The 21,407-nt window shown below is 47.9% G+C and overlaps 10 protein-coding genes across 10 annotated transcripts; 5 read left to right on the forward strand and 5 right to left on the reverse strand.

Moving 5' to 3' along the window:
- Positions 1 to 5: 5 nt before the first annotated feature.
- On the reverse strand, positions 6 to 2,085 carry HD556DRAFT_1330265 (phosphoglycerate mutase-like protein). Its single transcript, XM_041301712.1, has 9 exons — positions 1,835 to 2,085; positions 1,585 to 1,778; positions 1,315 to 1,532; positions 1,048 to 1,261; positions 807 to 997; positions 654 to 755; positions 510 to 605; positions 344 to 457; positions 6 to 292 (listed from the first exon to the last, which is right to left on the reverse strand). The coding sequence occupies exons 2-9, from the start codon at positions 1,765 to 1,767 to the stop codon at positions 52 to 54; spliced, it is 1,359 nt and encodes a 452-aa protein (XP_041166130.1). The 5' UTR covers positions 1,768 to 1,778; positions 1,835 to 2,085; the 3' UTR covers positions 6 to 51.
- Positions 2,086 to 2,349: 264 nt separating this feature from the next.
- HD556DRAFT_1330275 (phosphoglycerate mutase-like protein) lies at positions 2,350 to 4,278 on the reverse strand. The gene is made up of 7 exons (XM_041301713.1): positions 4,034 to 4,278; positions 3,779 to 3,984; positions 3,323 to 3,727; positions 3,168 to 3,269; positions 3,021 to 3,116; positions 2,858 to 2,971; positions 2,350 to 2,801 (listed from the first exon to the last, which is right to left on the reverse strand). Exons 1-7 carry the CDS (start codon positions 4,217 to 4,219, stop codon positions 2,621 to 2,623), a joined length of 1,290 nt encoding a protein of 429 aa, XP_041166131.1. The 5' UTR covers positions 4,220 to 4,278; the 3' UTR covers positions 2,350 to 2,620.
- Positions 4,279 to 4,589: 311 nt separating this feature from the next.
- Positions 4,590 to 5,395, forward strand: HD556DRAFT_1437534 (uncharacterized protein; the record flags this gene model as incomplete). The annotated part of the gene is made up of 4 exons (XM_041305710.1): positions 4,590 to 4,729; positions 4,784 to 4,943; positions 5,002 to 5,187; positions 5,249 to 5,395. 4 exons carry the CDS (start codon positions 4,590 to 4,592, stop codon positions 5,393 to 5,395), a joined length of 633 nt encoding a protein of 210 aa, XP_041166132.1.
- Positions 5,396 to 5,528: 133 nt separating this feature from the next.
- HD556DRAFT_1429380 (SRP54-type protein) lies at positions 5,529 to 7,703 on the reverse strand (the record flags this gene model as incomplete). Its single annotated transcript, XM_041304804.1, has 10 exons — positions 5,529 to 5,653; positions 5,710 to 5,839; positions 5,889 to 5,982; positions 6,037 to 6,348; positions 6,398 to 6,646; positions 6,699 to 6,807; positions 6,856 to 7,201; positions 7,258 to 7,356; positions 7,409 to 7,573; positions 7,626 to 7,703. 10 exons carry the CDS (start codon positions 7,701 to 7,703, stop codon positions 5,529 to 5,531), a joined length of 1,707 nt encoding a protein of 568 aa, XP_041166133.1.
- Positions 7,704 to 7,744: 41 nt separating this feature from the next.
- On the forward strand, positions 7,745 to 10,365 carry HD556DRAFT_1330290 (WD40 repeat-like protein). Its single transcript, XM_041301714.1, has 8 exons — positions 7,745 to 7,921; positions 7,986 to 8,157; positions 8,224 to 8,663; positions 8,721 to 8,870; positions 8,924 to 9,610; positions 9,659 to 9,852; positions 9,907 to 10,037; positions 10,098 to 10,365. The coding sequence occupies exons 1-8, from the start codon at positions 7,769 to 7,771 to the stop codon at positions 10,202 to 10,204; spliced, it is 2,034 nt and encodes a 677-aa protein (XP_041166134.1). The 5' UTR covers positions 7,745 to 7,768; the 3' UTR covers positions 10,205 to 10,365.
- Positions 10,337 to 11,958, forward strand: HD556DRAFT_1330296 (S-adenosyl-L-methionine-dependent methyltransferase). Its single transcript, XM_041301715.1, has 7 exons — positions 10,337 to 10,625; positions 10,687 to 10,826; positions 10,886 to 10,957; positions 11,014 to 11,034; positions 11,082 to 11,169; positions 11,220 to 11,529; positions 11,587 to 11,958. Exons 1-7 carry the CDS (start codon positions 10,476 to 10,478, stop codon positions 11,796 to 11,798), a joined length of 993 nt encoding a protein of 330 aa, XP_041166135.1. The 5' UTR covers positions 10,337 to 10,475; the 3' UTR covers positions 11,799 to 11,958.
- HD556DRAFT_1330302 (uncharacterized protein) lies at positions 11,953 to 14,720 on the reverse strand. Its single transcript, XM_041301716.1, has 8 exons — positions 14,653 to 14,720; positions 14,330 to 14,585; positions 14,198 to 14,274; positions 14,089 to 14,140; positions 13,939 to 14,032; positions 13,693 to 13,887; positions 12,399 to 13,633; positions 11,953 to 12,346 (listed from the first exon to the last, which is right to left on the reverse strand). The coding sequence occupies exons 2-8, from the start codon at positions 14,530 to 14,532 to the stop codon at positions 12,193 to 12,195; spliced, it is 2,010 nt and encodes a 669-aa protein (XP_041166136.1). The 5' UTR covers positions 14,533 to 14,585; positions 14,653 to 14,720; the 3' UTR covers positions 11,953 to 12,192.
- Positions 14,721 to 14,837: 117 nt separating this feature from the next.
- HD556DRAFT_1330306 (scamp family-domain-containing protein) lies at positions 14,838 to 16,465 on the reverse strand. Its single transcript, XM_041301717.1, has 10 exons — positions 16,344 to 16,465; positions 16,088 to 16,291; positions 15,851 to 16,034; positions 15,756 to 15,800; positions 15,676 to 15,700; positions 15,602 to 15,620; positions 15,496 to 15,544; positions 15,286 to 15,436; positions 15,190 to 15,231; positions 14,838 to 15,134 (listed from the first exon to the last, which is right to left on the reverse strand). Exons 1-10 carry the CDS (start codon positions 16,345 to 16,347, stop codon positions 15,081 to 15,083), a joined length of 777 nt encoding a protein of 258 aa, XP_041166137.1. The 5' UTR covers positions 16,348 to 16,465; the 3' UTR covers positions 14,838 to 15,080.
- Positions 16,466 to 16,730: 265 nt separating this feature from the next.
- On the forward strand, positions 16,731 to 18,501 carry HD556DRAFT_1330311 (plant expansin). Its single transcript, XM_041301718.1, has 6 exons — positions 16,731 to 16,852; positions 16,948 to 17,170; positions 17,227 to 17,319; positions 17,371 to 17,663; positions 17,715 to 17,992; positions 18,049 to 18,501. Exons 2-6 carry the CDS (start codon positions 17,057 to 17,059, stop codon positions 18,069 to 18,071), a joined length of 801 nt encoding a protein of 266 aa, XP_041166138.1. The 5' UTR covers positions 16,731 to 16,852; positions 16,948 to 17,056; the 3' UTR covers positions 18,072 to 18,501.
- A 631-nt stretch (positions 18,502 to 19,132) lies between these two features.
- Positions 19,133 to 20,600, forward strand: HD556DRAFT_609015 (mitochondrial protein). Its single transcript, XM_041311077.1, has 6 exons — positions 19,133 to 19,341; positions 19,392 to 19,446; positions 19,497 to 19,554; positions 19,610 to 19,835; positions 19,891 to 20,094; positions 20,144 to 20,600. The coding sequence occupies exons 1-6, from the start codon at positions 19,290 to 19,292 to the stop codon at positions 20,494 to 20,496; spliced, it is 948 nt and encodes a 315-aa protein (XP_041166139.1). The 5' UTR covers positions 19,133 to 19,289; the 3' UTR covers positions 20,497 to 20,600.
- The last annotated feature ends 807 nt before the right edge of the window (positions 20,601 to 21,407 follow it).

The following is a 21,407-nucleotide window of genomic DNA, read 5'->3' on the forward strand; positions in this document are numbered from 1 at the left end:
CATGGGCAAGGTGAAAAAATTATGTCATTGTTACACGAAGCAGGCAGAAAATCAATGAAGCAAGTATCCAAATGACTGCTGATGATTCAAGGATTGGTACACGTTCGTCCTGGCACCGCAGGCTGCTTGCCACGTATCATCGTTGAACTCGATATCGGTACTGAATTTATTGGCTCTTGTGAATGCATCCAGCGAGCAAGTCCCAAATCGGCTATCTTTCTTGGTTTCTGCGCAAGTCTGCAAGGGATAGGTCTCTTCGTTAAGTACCAGTCGAATTTGTGGTCCATTGAATCTTGACGGTGAATGAGTCGATAAATTACAGCTCTGACGAAAGAAGACCTACGACTCTTTACAAGTGAAACTTTCCCAGATCATCTGGGCAGCAAAGGGAGTTTGGTACGATGTTCGGAACCTTCGGTGCGGGCGTAGTTCTTCTGGAGACAGTTGGGGTTCATCTCTGCAAATAAATATATGGAATGGAATCTCCGACTATAAACATGGAAATGTACTTGTTGAGATCCATTGCAGCCATCGCAGCCATGATGGTAGCATCGTGTCCGAATTCGAGATAGAGGGATTGGGCTTCCCCACTAGTGTTGGAGAATCTAGCACACATGTCGTTAGGACTAGTCTTGACATGCGTTAGAACATACCTATTGATTAGTTTATTAACAAAGACACTTCCCATGACACGTCCGGCATTATTGGGCACCAGGTATCCGACACTTGCGACCATAGTGAGATCCAGTTCATACCTAAGTATAATATGTCAGCGCCGCGGCGTCACGATGTTCAAATAGCCTTACTCAAAATCTGCAAGTTCATCCTCATAGAAAACATCGCACCACGGTGACTCATACCCTGCAGCTAGGTCATATGCGCATGCGTACAAAGCCCCGTGCGTGTTATTGTCAGTGAAGGAAACGCCGTAAGGAAGAAGGACATTCAAGCGTTCGGTGATTTTAGGGAGGTACGAGTTGCTCCATTCATTGGCCACCTGAGCAAGTGATATGTTATGAGACAAGAATTAAAACCCGGTTTACTTGCCTTAGATGCGTAGTGCCAGTCAATGCCAGGGCACGAATTCCACGGAGTGATCCAAGACACTGGACCGGGTATATCATTGACTGTAAGTAGGTCCTTGTCCTCAGCTTCGCGACCAAAACGTCCCTGAGCAAAAAAGTACATGGAGTCAATCACTCTTTGTGTAGTGCTGGATAATAGTGTTTCCGTGGTGAAGTTTGGATACTTCAACCCGAATCTGGACGGCACATTAGTACAAACTCGACAAAAGCGATGGAGGGATAAGCGTACTCCACACCATGGGAGAAGAGCTGCTCACGCCCGATGATGGTCAGGTTTTCTGGAACCAAATGTGATTCATATCCCTTCCCAGTCTGAAGGAAACGCAAGTTCTCGGGCAGATCAGCATCCTGTAAAGCATCGTGACCATTCCTGAGCGTTTGGACGAGGGAGTTAATCAGGGCCACCTCTACGCTGCCAGCAGGTCCACGAGAGCCATGTCTGTGCAACTGTTGAACTGCGTCAGATGTTTGCGCTTCGCAAGGAGAAACTCAGTCATACAAGCATTACTCGATCGACACTGCAATCACCAGGTAACTCTGCCTCGACTTTGTGAGAAGCAGGAGCTACACGGTACGGAGTCAAGTTTCCGAGTCTCTTGAGAGGGTCTTCATCTTCATGTTTATGTGAATTGAATGTTAGAGATGCTAGGGTCAGCCAGTTTAGAATACCCTGAATGAACATCGCTGGGGATACTAGTAGGTCTTTAATTCAGTGCACTGGGACTAGGTCTCCTTTATATTGGGCTTACGACCACCATTCCATTATGTTGCCCGGATGCGAGAAGATCCCGAATTCCAGTTCGGCTCGGTTAGCGGCCATTCCCCACACCTGGAGTACTGTCCCGAGATATGGCATGACCTGTTAGCGTTCTCGGCTCTCAGAGACCACAGGTCCCTAGTACCATTCGAAGTATGTTGTAACTTGTACGTGCATTACCTGCGTTCGGTGGAGCTCCGTGGCAGCACCGTACGGAAAGTCAATCATTCATGAAAAAAGCGGACACCACTTTCAGAGCCTGACCAGTGGTCACAACTCCATATATTCAATACCCAATCACCTAGGCACCCTTACACTAGTGTGCTTCAATGTAGCATGCACGATTTCTTCTTTCCAAACGTCGTAGCGATTCGCGAAGTCACTATCTATTGCTCACAGAGGGCTGCATCCTACGGGTACAACAAGGCCACTTCGAGAATCTTGACACCAGCAGGACTCGCCCATACCATGCACCCCGCGTTCAGTATCATGTCCCTTAATTCTGTCGACGTTTTTGAAATGGTTGGATCCAAGGCATATACCTGCCCCAAACTATCTATGGATACACAAGGCTCCCACGGCGCGGCGGCCCGCTACTACATAGGCCTTTCCCCGAGTATCAACGAGCGTCCATTCCACAAAGTAGTCCCAAAGAAACGAGGAATTTCGGGCAAGTCGCTATGGCTTCAGAGACTGTCTTGCGCCGAAATTAAACTGCGGCTTCTGCAGGACAGAAATATTTAGTGCAGTGGCAAGATTGTCTATTGCATTGGTCGGTTCAAACCCCACAAGTCGCATTCCAGGTCTCATCCCGGAACCGAATGCTTGTGCTGTAATGGTTCGCATTCACGAAAGTATCGAGGGAACATGTCCCAAGTGTGGGATCCATGCCTTGACCGCAAATAGTCAAGGGCATGGTAGCATCGTTTAAAATAAGGCGAATCTGGGGTCCATCATATCTGGAAGAAGTATAAGCACTCCAAGCATGGATTCATTAAAACAGTGTGGTACTGACGAGCTTGTGCATGTGAATTTTTCCCAGACCATATTGGCGGCAAATGGCGTGAGTTCAGATGTCCGAAACTTCCGCCCAAGACGTAGCTCGTCGGGGGATAGGGGAGGGTCATCCCTGGAAGATCCACATCGTAAAAGCCCCCACGAATGACTATGATGCTTACTTTGCTAGGCCTAAAGCAGATAGAGCAAGCAAAATTGTGACATCGTGCCCGAATTCAAGATATAATGGGCGGCTGTCTCCTTGAGAATCTGTGAAGCTGTGAAAAATGTGAAATTATTTTATGGTGAAATGTAGAACACGTGCATACCGCTCAATCAGCTTGTTCACAAACACCGTCCCCACGAGAGGGCCCATGTTATCTGGTAACATATAGGCGCACGAAGCGTCCATTAAGATATCCCTTTCGTACCTCGATAATAATGATAATCAAAAAGCAATGCGTGTTTAATCAATCGGTCTTACTCGAAATTAACCAGTTCGTCGGGTCGAAAAACGCCACACCACGGAGAAGCATCAAGGGAAGCCAAATCATAGGCACAAGCAAATAAAGCCCCATGAATATCGTCTTCAGTGAACCCGACACCAGGTAGAAGCATGTTTAGGCGATCAGTAATTACAGGCAGATAATGTTTGCTCCACGTCCGCGTAGCCTTCTGTCCAAAACTGTAGTTGAACTTGGGACAGGCTGGTCCTGGTGCAGGAGTGATCCAAGAAACTGGATCATCTTTGTTGTTGACAGTCACAATGCGAACATCTGGATCCAGTCCGAAAAACCCCAACGCAAACCAACGTGCAGATTCGACCACTCGACTTGAGTCGCTAGATAGGATTATGTCGGTTGTCAAGTGTGGGTATTTCAAAGCGAACCTTGTGGGTGATTATAATTATTGCCTTTACATAAAATTGAACTTGACTCACTCAACTCCATGGTCAAAAAGTTCCTTGCGCCCAAGTATAGTCAAATTATGCGGTGCCAGGCTGAAATTATACCCTGTTCTCAGAAACTCGAGCTCGTGAGGCAGTTCTACATTCTGGATAACATCCGTTGCGTCATGGAGTGTTTGAACCAGCCGCTCTATATATCTCTGCTCGCCAATGGGACCACGAGAGCCATGACGGTGCATCTACCTCGTGATTGGTATATACAAAATCTACTGCAGAATTGCAACTCACAAGCATTACTTGGTCGACGGTACAGTCGATAGGGAGTTCTGAAACGATTTCTGAAGCATGGTGATGACGGGCACGGTGATAGGGGGAAATGCTGCCAAGGTGGTCGAGGACATTGAGAGTGTCGTTGAAGTAATTCTGGACATAATGCGTGGACGAAAGGAGGCTTAGAATCGCCTGTATACGCATCCCGAGATTTGAAGCGCGTGCGCGTGAGGTCTCGTGAGTTTGGTTCCACGTTGCATTGGTATTGGTTACGGCATCAGTCACAGAATGTCACATTGTTCAATTTCGCAACATTTTGAAAACACTGCGAGTATGACAAAAAAATCTTTACGGCCTTGAAAATACGTCATTGATTTCTTGTCAGATGGCATTCATTTAAGCTCGTAAGGAGAATTATAATTTAGTTTTGTTTAAGTAGCTTTAAGATTTGTACGAGACAAGGTGTAGTTGTTTGAGGATGCTACTATATTTGGTAATATATTAAGTTAAGTTTAATCTTACATACAACGTAACACGGACTCTTTTGAACCTTGCATGTCCACGTCAAACATTCATGTCCAACGACATTGAACTTGAAGACTTTTCTAGCAGAACACGTACAGCGTGTTCAAACGATGAGACTAATGTCGATGAATCCCTTTCCAGCCGCCAAGACGGAGCAATATGTCTCTGGGCTTGGAGCTCAGCGGCCTGGTAATGCCAACTTGCTACCTCTTCGAGATTATTGTATTGAAACCTTCACTCCAGCTTTATTGTGTTTGCTACAATCTTGACGCTGTTCCCAAGGTTTCTACTCTTCATGACAGAACCGTCAGGGGGACGAAGTATACTCTCACCCCTGGAATCCTTCCTCGCGGCACTACTTGGCGTTACGATGGGCGCAGTCGCACTCACTCTGGTAGTAACGGTGAGAAGTCTTGCAAGAAACCGCATGCTCCGAATGTTACTGATGCCGGCACTCACAGATTCCAAACACTTCGCCTATCGATTTCCAGCCCGTGCAACATGTGAACTCCCATCCACTCCTCGTGCCCGTCACTTCCGCCTCAGTTGTTTTGGCATTGCTTTCTTACAATAAGACTGGTGTTGGCTCTCTTGGCAACTTCATTTTTCTAGGGTCATTTTTCATTGGGTTATTCGGACTATGGGCGGTACGTGTTTCCAATGATTTTATCATCACTAAAACATGCGAACACGATCTGGGGTCTCCAGCTTCTTTTTGCGGGGCCATCTGTGATCTCGAAGAAGACTGGAGCTGACAAGCGCACCTCCGCATTCATATTCGGGAACAGAAACGCGGCTTCCGTCCGCAAAAAGGAGTGGAGTAAGCAGCAAACAAGGAACAAGTCCATCAAGTGACCTGCACTGCCCAGCACGACCCTTGATTGATATAGAACAGACCAGCACTGTATTAATAACCATCTTCTGCATTAGTAAGGTATATTAGCAGAGAAGTGACGTATTTCATACATCCTGAACTTTATTTGAGAATTCATCGTCCAGCGTTGCCGCCCATACCCATCATTTTAAACATATCCCCAAGGTTTGGCATGCCACCTCCAATGCCAGGCAACCCTCCAAGCCCGCCGAGACCATTGTTCATCTGTCCCATCATCCCTGGGGCGATGATCGACAGATTAGCATATGATAATCAATCAGAAAAAAGGACTGACTTTGCATCTCTTCCATATCAAATTGGTCACCTCCTTGACCCTGCATCATGGCTTTCATCATTTCCTGCATACCACCACCGCTCCTTAATTGTCGTTGCATTTGTTGCAGCATCCCTGGAGGCATTGCGCGCTAGAAGGGAAGGGTTAAACCCCGCTATAATGACAAATCGTCTACTCACTTGCATCGCTTGAATCTGTGCAGGGGTAGGCATGCCGTTGGCTCCACGCCCACGCCCCCCTGCTGCGCTTTGCATCTTTTGCATCGCTTGTAACCTGCGGTTGTTATTTAGCCAATCACTTTTCAACCGAAGATCAGATCCGGCGTACCATCCATTCTTCCCACCCGCTTGCTTGGCCATGTTAGCCATCATCCTGTACTGACAAAGCAATTCTTCGACTTCCCGCACACTCGTGCCGCTCCCTTTTGCCACACGCGTGACTCTCCATGTGAGTCCTACCGGTTTACCGTCCTTCCCCATTTCCATAAATAACGAACCGTCCGAATCAAGCTCGGCCGATGACATGCTGTCAGTAATATAGATCATGCGCTTCATTCGCATTGAACCTTCTTCGTCTGAACCTTGAAGTAATTCCTGGGGAAGGCCCGGTATCATGGAGGCGATCTTGCTTATTGGTCCCCTGGAGCAAAGTTTATGATTACGAAGTGAACCTTAACAAAATAACTTACATATTCATCACGTTTTGTATTTGCTCCCTCCAGTCCCTTATGCTGAGTTTGCCTTCCTCGAGTTTTTTTGCCATCTCCTTCTGTTTATCGGGGTTTTGAGTGGCGAGATCTTGCATATGCTCCATGAGGCCCTGCATGTCGCCCAATCCAAGAAGTTTAGATATGAATGGCTGAGGCGAAAATCGATCTAGATCATGTAGATGTTCCCCAACCCCAAGGAAAATGATCGGGGTCTTTGTCGCGGCGACACTGAGATATGTCAGAAGTCAGGAATCTCAACAGTTATTGAACATGATCATACGCTGAGATGGCACCTCCACCCTTCGCATGGCCGTCCATTTTGGTGACAATGATGGCACCAAAATCAGCGCTCTCCTTAAATGCTCGGCTCTGTGCCTCAGCGGCCTGGCCTAAGCCATGATTTAGTGGCCGTTGCGATTGGAGCAGTGCGGAATTACCTATGCTGGCATCGAGGATCATTACAGTCATGTTGGGCTTGACGGCTTCTCCGATTTGTACCATTTCTTGGAATAGTTCAGATTCTTGCTTGTGACGACCAGATGTGTCGACGATGATCACTTCAAATCTCTCTTTTTTGAATTTCGCAACACCTTGAGCTGCAATGGCGACTGGATCTGTTTCAGTGTATGAACCAAAGTAGGCTACCTTGGCCTTGGTTGCAGACTGTCTGGTCTGATCAAAAGCACCCGCGCGGAAAGTGTCCGCACAGACGATAGATGACTTGAAACCACGTTTCTGATAGTAAACAGCCAGTTTTGTACATGTGGTGGTCTTCCCGTTTCCCTTAAAATTATTGTAAATAGGCGAAAGGATAGCTGTATGTTGGAAGAGGTGCTTACCTGAAGACCCACGGCCATAATAACATTCGGTTGGCCTTTCTTTGGTTTGTATGGCTCGACACCTGGATCGACCAAGTGAACTAGCTCATCAAAGACGGCCTGGGTGACAAGCGGCATCAACACCGGTATAATATTCGACAAGCGTGCGGACCTTCTGTATGAGATTCTTCCGGCTAGAATCTTTTGACTTCTCTGAGCCATCCAGAGCTGCCTTTACCTTTACCTTGACTTTCTGTCGTAGAGACGCAACTAGTTTGACATTCACATCCGATTCTAATAGTGCAGCTGTGATCTCCTTGAGCGTTGCATCTAGTACCTGTGCGGCAGTACGGTAAGTGGATGTATTTGTAAATCTGGAGCAAACGTGCCTTCTCGTCAACAACAGGCGCTCTATTGAGCGATGACAGGGCAGCATTGAGTTTACGGCCGAGGTCAGCGAGAACCATGACAGTAGCAGCTGAGGAACGGTATGATCGCGAAGTTGCCGCCACGTGGGAATCTTAATCATAACATGGCTCACAGCGACTCTGAAGGAGAAACTATCGATGACCTCGAATTCGATACAAGAACCACGGATGGCGATGCTGAAGAAGAGAACGATATCGACGAGGATCTTCTGGGTGCTTTGGACAACGGCGTAGATGAGGCAACAGAAGCGGACGAGGTAGATAGCAATTCACCCTAATTACATTCCCGGTAGCTTTTCACATTTTGTGTGCACACTGCAGGACTCCCCTTCGGACGACTCAGAAGATGACGAAGACGACGAAGACGAGTCAGAGCCTCCTGCTGAGGTCCATCTAGGTGGAACCTCTTCGTCGTCTGTCGCCGTTGTCCGACCAGATGTCAGTAAATCAGCTTCGGTTTCACCCAAACCACCAACCCCTGAACCGCCCAAAGGTACGTAGGACTTCCAAGTTCCGGATCTACCGTATCATATTGCTTATACTTGTGACAAACTACCAGTAATACCTCAAATTCACCAGCGATCACCATCCCCTGCAAGTGTTCGAAAGAAGGCACTAGCGTTTCGCCGATCTCACAGCGAACTACAACCGCGAACTTTCACAGTGGAAGCAATAGGTGCCATACCCCACCCGGTGCCTACACATGCACTTGCTTCGTCCTTCTGCATGACACACCTCCTTACTGGTTCGGATGACGGATTTATTCGTGACTACGATATATTCGCCACCGTAAATGGCAAGACCACACTAACAGCACCGCAGAGACACCACTGCAACGTCGTCGAGGGAAATATGAAAGCCGGTCAGATACGATCTTGGTGGGAAAACCCAGATTTTGTTCCTCAATCGGGGTACCCTCCGATGGGTCATTCTTCTCCATGTCCCGTTTATAGTCTAGCGATGCATTCCGACGCAATTTGGGCTCTAGGAGGCGCTAACGTATGCTTTCTAAACAGCATAATTTTTCCGACAACACTGAATTGGTAACTTCCGCAGCGTGGCCACATCAATCTCTTTACAGTACGACATGATCCGGGCCGTTTGGTTCATGTCCTGGCGAACGGACACCGAGGACCTATATCAGCTCTTTCCATTGATCATGACGAGAAAGGCTTCTTCAGCGCGGGATGGGATGGTGAAGCTACTGTAGGTTATACCCCTCTGATGGTGCAAGTGATTACTTGATTGAGAATATTCAGCAATGGGATTTGAATACCGGGCAAGGTATCCGAAGGTTCACTGCCCACGGCGCGCAGCTTGTTGCTATTGCTGTTCGACCGCTTGGTTCCCCATACTATTCCGACCCTGTATCCTCCGCGGGAAGCTATGGTTCCTACTCGGTATCGCAACCTATCAGGGAGAATGATATTTCCAGGGCCGCCAACGCGGAGCCACCGATCGCTACCACTGACGCTCAATTCAAGCAATCACCAAGCGTTTCTATTGATCCTCTTTCAAGTCACAAAATGCAAGACGCAGATGCTAAATCTGACGCATCTTTTGATCCCCTATTTGATGGTGAACCGGATGCTGATGGTGAATTTGACAACGAGAATCCGCCTTCTGACGAATTCGGGGCGTTACGTTCTCAGGTTCCACAAAGGGACGGCTCGGCTGCGGACAACAAGTCGAACCTGGCCGTTCCTGAGGTGTCACCTCACTCTGGCCAGCAGCAGGTATTACGATCGCCTCAAAGCTCTGTTGCGCCTCCAAAAAATGCTCCACCTTTGCTAAATGCTTCCAATAGTGCAACATTTTCTCCAGATATTTTAATGATTGCTGCAATCGACGGACAAATCATGCTTTGGGACAAAAGAGTCAATTCCCCAGGAACAGGTGTAGGAAGACTTTGGATGAGTGAAAAAACTCCACCATGGTGTGTTTCTGTACGTATTCGCATACTTGCTGTATTGCGTTATTAACGCGGTCTCTAGGCTTGTTGGTCCACGGACGGATCGCATATTTACGCTGGGCGCCGAAATGGAACAGTTGATGTTTGGGATATCCGACTGCTCGGTTACTCTGGGCCGAATTGCACACCAAGACTACTGAAGAGTCTTCGCAATCCACCGAGTTCGGGTGTTGTCTCTTGTGTGGTGCCCTTCCCTGATGGCCGCCACATCGCATGGTGAGTTCACTCGTGACGTTGACAGGGATGAGAAGTTGAGGCCCCGCGTACCAGTGCATCGACAGACAATATCCGTTTGTGGAATGCCGTAGAGGCAGGTGAAGTGGATGGAAGTATGAAATCAAGGGGTGGAGTCCAATTCAAGATAATTCCAGGTCATCACGGGGGCTATGTTTCTCAGATGCGTACGTGCTATCCTATTGAATACATACATATACGTGCCCTGTCAACTGACTGTTCTAAAGTTGTAGATCCGGGTGGTCGTTTCCTTGTGAGTGCTAGCAGTAACCGTGGGTGGCATGGGGATTCCACGCGTACCGTATTTGTGCATGACATCAAGCCAATACGATAAAGTTCATGAGTTTGGCATCACATTCACATCTCCAGATTTATGACAGCTCGGCTCAAATGAAGAAACCTGAGCTAATAGGATTAGGATTGCGCTATTTCAAATCCTTATTCAAGTTCCGCGGTATACCCGCACCTTTTCGCGAGAATCACATCGTTGTCCGCACATGGATATCATCTTCTCGTTATCCTTTTCAACTGAGATATAAGACTTGGGAATACTCCTTTCACAGCACCATGTCACTTCCTTGAATTCAGTCCACTAGCGCTCGCTCATGCGTCTCAACTATCCTATAATCTTCCCTCTCAACCAACTTACCTATGTTGGCGAGGATGACTCCGAATTCTTTTGTCAAATCCATGGCAGGAGATTCAATGCCCTCAGTTCCAGGTATATGCTACCTGCAGACGAGGAAGAAGTCAGGGTTAGATGGTTTCCCTATGCAATCTCCCTTCCTTGTGTGATGAACTTGTTCCTGTTTCCAGCGATCAGAACTTCAGCACAAGACGATACAATTTCTCTTCAATGGAAAGAACTACGTTGGGCCCATTGCTGACATACTAAAACCAAAAGAGGCACAGGAGCGTTGCCGTATTCTTGACTTGGGCACGGGAGGCGGTTTCTGGTGAGTGTTCTGGGAATTTCGTGACGAGTTGGTGACAGGTATCTATAACTACCTTACAGGGCTATCGACATTGCAGACGAATTTCCTTCAGCGGAAGTCATAGGTGTCGACCTCGCTCCCGTTCAACCACGGTAATTTAGACTCCTTATCATATCATCGCGGGATGTCGCTAACATTGTTTTTCCAGTGAAGTGCCTGCCAACTGCACGTAAGTTTTCCCCTCTCAGTAGTACTTTGTCATTAATACGAAACTAGGTTTGAGCTCTGTGATCTGGATCAGTTCTACCTGCCTTACCCCAGCGAGCACTTCGATGTTATCCACGCAAGGTTCATGCACACGGGAGTAAGAAATACCATACCGGTGGTTTGGATTCCCCTACTGACGAATCACAGATAGAAAATTATCCTCGATTTCTCCATGAAATCGCACGGATGCTTCGTCCAGGTGGACTCGTCATACTGATTGAACCCGATACTGAACCAATCGCGGATGAGAAATCCGCATCACATTTCATCCGCTCCGGACAGCCGTCTGGAATGCGTGGCTGGTTCACACTGTGGGAGACCTATAGGAGGTGCCTGCGTGACAAAGGCATCGACGTTAATATTCCTCCGGAGCTCTCCAATCTCGTTGCATCGACTGGGGAGTTCGAAAGGATTGTCTCGCAGGAAGGAAACATCCCAATAGGGTTCTGGCCAAAGGGTATCAAATAACCGCAATGCCAAAGCCTCTTCAAGCTTATCCATTTGTACTTTACAGATCCCGTTGCTCTCAGTATCGGTCAGCTAGCGTGGATGAACTATGACATCATGCTTCCTGCGATGAAGCCTCTTTTCTTATCTTCTGGGATGCGGGATTGGGAAGCAAAGAAATTGATCGAGGAAGCTCATCAGGATCTGTATTACCCGCTTGTTCGAGCTTCCTCGCGCCTCCATATTGTCCACGCAGTCAAGAAGGCAAAACATCCTTGACTCGTTTTCATACTTTTTTATCATATGTTGCTTGCTGTCCGGGCGTTGGAAAAGTACCATAGCTCTTCATGTATCCTACTTTTTCATGTTAATGATTGGCACGATGAATACGTGACGAGCATTCGAAGGCAGGAGAAATCACACATGCAGACAATACAAGCATATCACCTCTGTTCCTTTATTTAAGTACACAAAGGATTGACCACCACCTATACCTATGACATAGAGAAAAAGCGATGACGAGGAGGCAGCAGTCGCAGATGATAAACATGCCACACAGCGTGTAAACGAAACGAAAGGACGAGCTGAGAATCTGCTCCAGAAAACAATATCTTGAAACAACAAAACCGCCGAATGACCCCGCCCCAAGCTACACCTCATGCTTCTCCGGTGATCAAGCTTCTTCCTTTGCGAAATCGTGGAGTACAGCGAGAGCCTCGTTGACCTTGGCAGCCATAGCATCAGTGGACTGAAGGAGGTGGAAGAGTTCTGCGTTGTCCATCTCGAGCAACATGCCAGTAATCTTGCCAGCCAACTCAGGTTGGGAACTACGATAAGCGATATCAATAACAATGGGCAATTAAATCAGCGATAACTTACGTCAGGATATTCATGTAAATGATCTCGCCGAGCATCTGCTTCTGTTCCATAGGAGATGCATTAGCCATGGCAGCCTGGATGGCGTCAGCCTGCGGGTGAGCCGCGCTCGCAGGGGGAGAGGTAGCTGGAACCGGGGCGGCAACAGCATTGCGGGTCTGAGGATTGAGCTTGTACTGCTGCTGGCTGCGAGCACCAGGAACAGGAGCACCACCAGGAGGACGAGATGGAGGCGCACCGCCTTGGGGAGGACCGGGGCGAGGAACAGCACCATTGGCCGGGGGGCCGTTGACGCGCGGCAGGGGTACATTAGGATTGGTGGGGGAAGAACCAGGTCCACGGGCAACGGGAGGACGAGGGCCTCCACGAGAATACCCAGGCATACCAAACTGAGGAGGTGCGCCATAAGCAGGCATGGGCATACCGGTGGGGGCTTGGCCGTTGCTGGGAGGGTAGCGGGGACGTGGAGGCATCATACCAGGTTGGCCGTAACCCATCATGTTGCGGCTCTGAGGAGGGAAACCGCCAGGACCAGGGTAGTAGAGGGGAGCACCCATGTAAGCAGGCCCTGGCATTCCAGCAGCCGCAGCCTGTTGCATACGGATCTGGTTCCGCTGAGCAATCTGGCTTTCCAGTTGCTGCCTGCGAACCTCGCGGCGTTGAGCGAGAGAGACGTACAATGGCTTTGAGCCAATCATCTTGTTGTTCATCTCTGCAACTGCCTTGGTAGCTTCGTCGGGGGATGAAAAGCATACAAATCCAAAGCCCTTTGAGGTGTTCTTCTCGTCGCGCATGACCTTGCAACTAGTGATGGTACCAAAAGGTTCGAACTCGGCTCGGAGCTTCTCATCATCAACGTCATCCTCCAGGTTCTTGATGTAAAGGTTGACACCCGCATACTTGCTGAGCTTCTCCATCTTCGCCTGCTCATATGACCTGCGCAATTCCTCCTCGCGCTCAGCCTTCTTCTGGGCACGGGAGACGAAGAGCTTCTTGCCGTTGATCTCCGTGTCGTGAAGGTTGTCAACAGCTCTCTGGGCCTCATCGTGCGACTCATAATTGACGAAGCCGAAACCCTTGCTCTTGCCCTCATCATCGACCTGGATGATTGCGGAAGTCACATTACCATATCGGTTGAAGAGCTCCTCGAACTCCTCTTGGGTGACTTCGAGGTCAAGGTTCTTAATATATAAATTGGTGAATTGGGCCTTCATCTCGTCGAGCTTGGATTGACGTTCCTATGAAAATAGGGGAGGAGCTAAGTATGAGACCACGCATTCTGACAATCGACGCAAACCTTGCGAGAGATATGGTGACCGACGTACACCTTCTTGTCGTTCAAGAGCATGCCGTTGACAGCCTTGATGGCACTATCGGCAGCTTCTGCCGTCTCGTAATGAACAAAACCATAGCCCTTCGAGCGACCCTGCTCGTCAGTGGCAACCTTGCACGACAAAACGTTGCCGAAGGCAGCAAACGTATCATGAAGAGCCTGGAATGACCTGTAAGATGCCGAGAGTGTAATATCTGCGCAAAAGCTTACTTTGTTATCGATAGCCTCGTCAAGGTTCTTGATGAAGATGTTGCCTTGACCAGTTTTGCGCAAGGCAGGATCACGCTGGGACCACATGATACGGCTTTCATAAAAGTGTGAATAATAACTCTGTGCCTTGGTGACGTGTTGGCCACTTACCATGCACGATTCTTAATAAGCGAGTAGTTGAGCTGCTCGAGAGCACGCTCACCTGGGAAGATTAGATTAGAAAACCAATCTGAGAATGAGTCTACTGTAATCGACGTACCATCACTGGTGTTTAGATAATTGACGTACGCGTATCCGAGGGAGCGACGCGTCACAGCGTCGCGGCAGACACGGATGCTGGAATGCCACGACACTTCAGAACCTAATGGAACCAGGCGACTAAAACACGCACCTTGCAACCGGACCGATCATATTGAAGATCTCAAACAGCATGGCTTCCGTGACGGTAGGGTCAAGTTCGCCGACGTAAAGCGAAGCCGAAGGAGAGGACGTGACCGAAGTCTGAGGGTTGTAAGATGGAGTTGGAGCTGGGCCAGCAGGTGCAGGTTCGGGTTGGACCATCGGAACGGTCTCGGGAACGGAAGATGAAGACATATTTGGTTTTCTGGATTTTGGGGTCGTTACTGCTTTGAGGACTTTTTCTGCGACTGCACGGACATAAGATGTAGATTGATAAACAAGATGAACGGAGATGATAAGAAGAGACGAACGTACACAGGAGGCAACAAGGCAACCGCTTTTTTTTCTAAAGTCTTTTTTATGAAATTTTTTGGTCTTTTAGGCTATTGAAACCAGTTAGCACGCGACACTCGGAAACATGGATGACGAGACTAACCAAGGTGGTGGTTGTAGAAAACAAGTGAAGCTGGACGCTTTTAGATCAATCTTCAATTTTCAAACTCAGCTTACTCAGACCATCCACCGGTGGAAGCAAGGGTGGAGGCTTGAATATTTTCTCTTGTTTCATCTAGCACAATAGTGTTCCACAAGTTTTATGTCATTGATCCGATCATACAAGGCCGTCCATTGTGCAGTGATCATAGCTCAGATTTAGACAAGAGTTCGTGATCGGAGAGGTAAGTAGTACATGCACGAATTCGCCACATGACCAAGTAAGTACTATTCGAGAAGGAAGCGTCATATCAGCCTCGCGTGAAATAAGCCTTCGCGCCATGAGAAGCTAACTCTGCTTTAGCCTGCAGGACCACATCAGCACCCTAAACCTGGAACACGTATGTCAAAATAAATTACCTTGTCCATGGTGTGTCCGGCAGCTGAATGGTGGTTCCATATCTGCAAGTGGCCCTAGTCACGCCTCTACTGCGCAGACTGCACGGAGCAACGTACCTGGCGGTAATAGAAAGCATTCCCTAATCCTTGCACTGTCCAGCCAACTGTAGCGATCGTGCCAAGAATGCCAGCGGCCCAGTGGCCTTGCGCGTACATCTGAATTGTCTGAATAAGCCCTGCAGACCCTGTACTGGGAATCCCGATGATCCTGCACGGAATGAAACCACATTCAGTTTGACAGTCATGGTTTGCGAGGCGTACACGCACATGTAAACACTGAAGAGAAGGTGGAAGCCACCAAAGAAGAAATAGAAGTCTGTGAAAATGAAATGCGGTTTAGCGCGATCGAGGATCAAATTTTAGTTTGACGGACAGTAGTAAAGCGCTTGCTCCTGCATGTCATGTCAATTTGAGAACATGCTGGTAGGATGTTGCAATGACGCTAACCTTCATATAACCATTATATATGGGCCTAATGAGGGGTAAATTTCTGAGACCCTGGTGTGGCATGGATGCCCATGACTTACCTATACCACAACAAGAACGATAAAGGCGCGATGATGAACATGTATCTAGCGTTTCATTGAGCGAGGAAGAGAATACACACTAGATCCTTGCTCACCCTATACTTCCACCGAGGTCCTTTCCGCCGTCGCTTGAACCAGCAATTAGAAGAGATATACAAGCTACCATGTTCAAGATCAGGGTTGCCAAAAGGACTAGCCAGAGCTGGTACAGGCGAGTGATCAAAGGTCTTGAAGCCTCAGGAATCTCTTCGGAAATGGCATGGTAAATAAGGGGGTAAACTGGTTTGGAGGATGAGTATACGTTGCGATGAAATGCGCAGTTTGGGTCCTACACGGTGGCCAATTGTTGCGTCCATGGGTACGAATATGCTCTGCTCTCTGGTTCAGTTCGCGCTCACGTCTTTCCAAGTCTTGTTCTCGTCTGCTAATATCCTCAAAACGGGCGTCGTGTTGAGGAACCTGCTTTGATGATGGGTCGTCAAATGGATTTGTGTCAAGCGAATGGCTTGAGGCGAAGGGGTTTTCAGTGAATTCACCTTAGACAAATTCAAGTTAGGGGACAGTTGAGAATTTTCAATGGGAACGCACTCATGACTGGAGAGATTCTATTGCTGGTGTGTAGCTATTTCGCTTTAGCTAGCTGTGTTCCTATCCGACGAAGAAGGGATGTGCACGACTGCCACAAGTAACCGAGCATCGGAATTCGCCGGGATAACCCCCCTTTGTGAGAATTATTCTTTTTCGATCATATACGCCTATTTGTGGACATTTAAGCGGACATGTACATGCGTAGCCATGCACTGCTGCGGGGACCTAATAGAAAATTTTCTACAAATGAAATGATCATCTTACAGCAAAATGACATTACCCATTGGACGTGGTTGGTTACACTACAAGTTGAAGCAAGCCTGCTCAAGGCTTCTGTGGCACAATAAAAAAAAGATGTGACTGCAATCGAGGACAACGTTTTGCCGACGTGGGAAATGAAATCCATTAATCCGGTCATACAAGGGATAAAAAGTCTGAAAGACTTTATTCGGAAGTAATAACCGTGTCTCTCCTCCTACCACTTTCTTTCTCCCTTCAATTACCGTCAGGTAAACGCATTCCTTCGTTTTTTCATAACGTCGGTTCCTCGCATCCGACTCATGCTTTTCGTGCGTGCTAACACCATTTTTTTTGACTTAAATAGTTGGACCTTTGCAAGTGTCCTGTCACTCGTTGATCACGAACACCTCGTCTTCACCCCGCTCTCTCCACATCTGCATTCTTTTTCTCCTATTTACACCACATTATTCAACATGTTCTCCACATTCGCAACACTCGTCCTGTCCCTCATTGCTACGTCTGCAGTATCTGCGCTCGTCGTTCCTCGCACGGCTGCCCCTCAAGGCTGGGACACCTCAGCTCTTGAGGTTTGTCAATCTATCCCTTGTGAATTATGGCCCTGTGTCCTGACACCGTTTCTCAGCCATATGATACCTACCACTGTAGATATGTCGCGATCCAGTGCCAAACCCAGCACAACACCCAATTCTTTTCTGACTGCTGCCACCCCCTCGCGGTTGGTGTTACGTTGTATGTCTTGGATTGACCTTGCTCATAGTCCATCTAGGCCGGCGAGAGCGCTAGCGCTCTTCCCGCTCAGTGCCAGATGCCCTCTGGTGTCACCTGCAGCAATGGTGAACCTGTATCGAATGGTGGGAGTGACGACGGCTGTGATGATGGTCCCTCATCAACTCCAACAGCTTCTCCTCCTGCATCCTCCACCTTCGTGCAGCCTGCCCCTCTGCCCACTACAAGCAACACCCCCATCGCTGCACCTGCTCCGACTACCACCTCTGAGGCAGTATCGACGACCGCGCCATCGACTGGTTCTAGCGACAGCAGCCTGAACTATGGCGGATAGTAAATATACTTTGTCTTACCATTGCTCAAATACTCACATTTGCATTATAGTGCAACTTACTTCTACCAGGAAGGCAACGCAGGCGCATGTGGAACAGTTCACTCTGATTCTGACTACATCTGCGCTATGGATCAATCTCGTTATGGCAACTCTGGCAATACTTCCCCTCTTTGTGGTCAACAGGTCCAAATCACCAATCAGATCAACGGCAACACTGTTGTGGTTACGATTGCTGATGACTGCCCGACTTGTCAGAACTCGAACTCCATCGACCTTTCTGTTGCTGCGTTCCAAGCTCTAGACGACCTCTCCGTCGGCGATCTTCCCAGTACGTCTTGTCTCATCACTATGTTTAATGATCCTGGCTGACCTGACCCTTAATAGTTACCTGGAAGTTCCTTAATTAGTTGTCTCTTAGCAGACACTGTGTGCCTCTTCCATTGTTCACTGTTTTCATTCCTTTCTTTGTCGCATTGATGCGTTATTTGGTTTGACGGGCTAGTCCCGTTGGAGCATGGTAGCTGGCCTTGGCGTTCAGGACATCAATTACCCTGGTGGCTCTTGGTTTCCACACCGACGATCAAATACCCATTCCCTCCACTGGCAACATATGTTCATTGTTCGCTCTTGTTTATATGGCTTTACAATCACTCGGAATCACGTATACTCATGAATTTCTTTTGTTATCGAGTTTTTATTATATTCAGGGCATGCAATATGTTTCATACATTGTTGATAGCTGGCTACAGTAGTGTCACAGATGCTTGGTCATGTCATATTCACATAGACGACGCAGTGCGTAATAACATAGATATTAAATCATTTGATCGATGTCATTGTGAGTGCTGTACTAAAAGAACAAAGGGAAGTCCTGGTTTATACAAGGTTGCTGAACGTTTGAACTTTGGTAACGTACAACTTATTATTAGGATGTATCGTCGAAGGTTGTCGGTGATATCGATGATCTTTGACACCGGATGGTGGCAACGTTCCAAAAAAGTTAGCGCTCGCTATTATAATTTGTTCCTCATGGAGATAGATGTATGCACCGCAGCGTTTAGAACGTTCCTGTTCGATGATCTAGAGTCCTTGTGCCAACATGCCGCCGTCAACGTCAACGCCAACGTTCATACCCAGGAGAGGGGGGGTCTTCAGTTTAATTATGGTACATTCCCTGAATTTGTGGCTATTTTGTAACAACATTTCAATAACACTGTAGATCTAGTTACAATTGGTCTACGTTGCAACAAGGTACGAGACAACACTCCGATGGCAGTGCAAAGATAATTGTTTACAAGCAAAAAAAACATAAGAAAAAAAATTGCTCCTTGATGAGGGCTGTGAACAGATTTAAAAAGGAGGGCTACTAATCAGTTCACTGATGGGCCGATGAACAGGTGCTATGATATCATGTCAGTAGGTCGGGCATGCCCTCGGGCACGAGCCACAGCCTACAGGCCGGTCAGCTGCGTCATCACGGACATCCCAATTCAACTAGCCAGCGCCGTGAAATACTTACCAAACAGTTGCAAACACCTCCATATATAGGTTTTGCACGAACGCGTTTACAACCAAGTTGATAAATATCAAGTATCAGTGCCTCATACAGCTCTAAACTACACACCATGTCAGCTATTGCTCATAAAATTCTGGTTGTTGGTGGTAATGGTTTCGTTGGTATGAGCTTCTAACTCCTTATGTCGTACCAAGTCATTTATGGCTCGCAGGATCCGCGGTTTGTAAGATTGCTCTTGCCCGAGGAATGGAGGTCACCAGTATAAGGTAAGTCATTTCTGCAGCGTATAACAATTCTACCATCCGCGGTGCGGCAGCTCTTCCGGAAAACCTTACAAAACTCCACAAGGCCATGCCCCTGCATGGGTGGAAAGGGTACGTGCCTCGTGCCCCCCTCCCAACCATATCAGCCCACTCAAACCCCAAACAGGTAGAGTGGCGGAAGGCTGACGCCATGAACCCGGAATCATATGCGGACATTCTCCCCAGTGTTGATGCCGTTGTCCACACTGTTGGTACACTTCTAGACAACACGCAGTACAAGCAGAAGATGCAAGATGGTGATTTATTGGGCTTTATTAAATACCTTGTGGGCATGGGCGGTCCTGCAGCAGAAGGTCAACGGAGCGCTTATGATATCCTCAATTATGAATCAGGTGCGTGATCCTTAATGGCCTTGTTTTACTACGTGCGGTATTCATGCGTTGTCAGCTGTTCGTGTGTGTGAAACATTCGTCGCGAGTAAGCCCGTATCCGGACTTACACGTGTTCGTCCCTTCGTCTACGTCTCCGCGGAGGACTTCAACCGACCTCTTGTCTCCGCGCGCTATTTCGAAACGAAACGGGAGGCCGAGCAGCGAATTGAGGAAATCGTCACAGATCATCCTCAATACAAGGGGGTGTATGTCCGCCCCAGTAAGTACATAGCATTGACAATTCAATCTTTAATAACGAGTTATACTAGGTATAATATACCATCCGCATAACCGACCAATGACTACTATTCCAGCTACGATATTTGGTTTCTCGTCACGGGTCCATGATGCAATGCCATCGTATATCCCGATGCCCGCCTCGGTTCTTCGGTGGTTAGGCACGTCGGTGTTTCCCAATGCTACGGACAAAACGCCTTCCTCCCTGAATTCCTTGGCGAACTTACTTTCGATTCCGCCAATTCATGTGGATCATCTGGCTGAGGCTATTTGTATTTCCTTGGATCCAGCTAAGGATATACGTGGTGTTGTCGGTGTACGCGATATGCACCAACTGATCGGTATGTCCCAGACGGGATCAGAGGAGCCGGCGGCAAACACCTAGAACATTATATACCTTTCATATTCCCTCGACGTCATACTGTACATTTTTTGTTCCTTCGTGGTAAATCTTTAATTCTTGGTCGACTGATTACGCGCTAGTTTCATCTGAAGGACGTTAGCTTTATGCAAGTTGTGTAGTTAGTATAAAAATATCTAGTGACTCGGGGGAAGACTCGGAGAATTTCAGACCCAGTGTTCTCGTCAAGAACTATATAAACGATCGAGGCTTCAGTATTATGGCAAAGGCTTCCAGCGGGTAGAAGTGCTTTGATAGTGTGAGTAGGACAGTTATCTGGCTAGCACTGACTCGGAGATAGATGCACGGAGAGGCAAAGTCCGAACTTCGTCTGTCATGGGCTCGGTCAGTCATTGGGAATAAGACGTGCTCCTCTGCCGTATACCAGTGCGTACTGTCATTTTTGGACTGGTACATACATATAACGGGTAATGCAGAACCCAGGCAATGTCTCGAGCGGAGATATGGTTGCACATTCTGACTATCCCGATCAATGACACCTTTACTTATCATTATCGAATAGTTTAGATGATAAGTAAAGCAAGAAACACTTGAAGCGGGGGGTTCGCTGACATACCTTGTGTAAATTCAATCCCCTCACCCCCAATTGAGGTCTCACACGCACACGCAGCCTGGGACGCCGCTTGGCACCAAGATTGGATATGGAAAGATTGGGCGCTCGACTGATGTGACGAGGTCTCCAAGTCAGGTGAAGGATTCCTGGGGTTGTCTGAAACTTATGAAAGGGATTTGACCTTCCTAAAAATCGTTGAAGGAAAGCACGTTGCTAGTGGTACAGCGTATCGCGGATGGTCACATGGACGTTGGCGTGTGAGATCGTGACTAACCACAGATAGACTCGCGAGTGGCTATGATGATAGCGGGTAAAGACTAGA

Source organism: Suillus plorans, assembly GCF_016647745.1.
Source record: "Suillus plorans strain S12 chromosome Unknown HD556scaffold_4, whole genome shotgun sequence".
NCBI classification, from domain to species: Eukaryota; Fungi; Basidiomycota; class Agaricomycetes; order Boletales; family Suillaceae; genus Suillus; species Suillus plorans.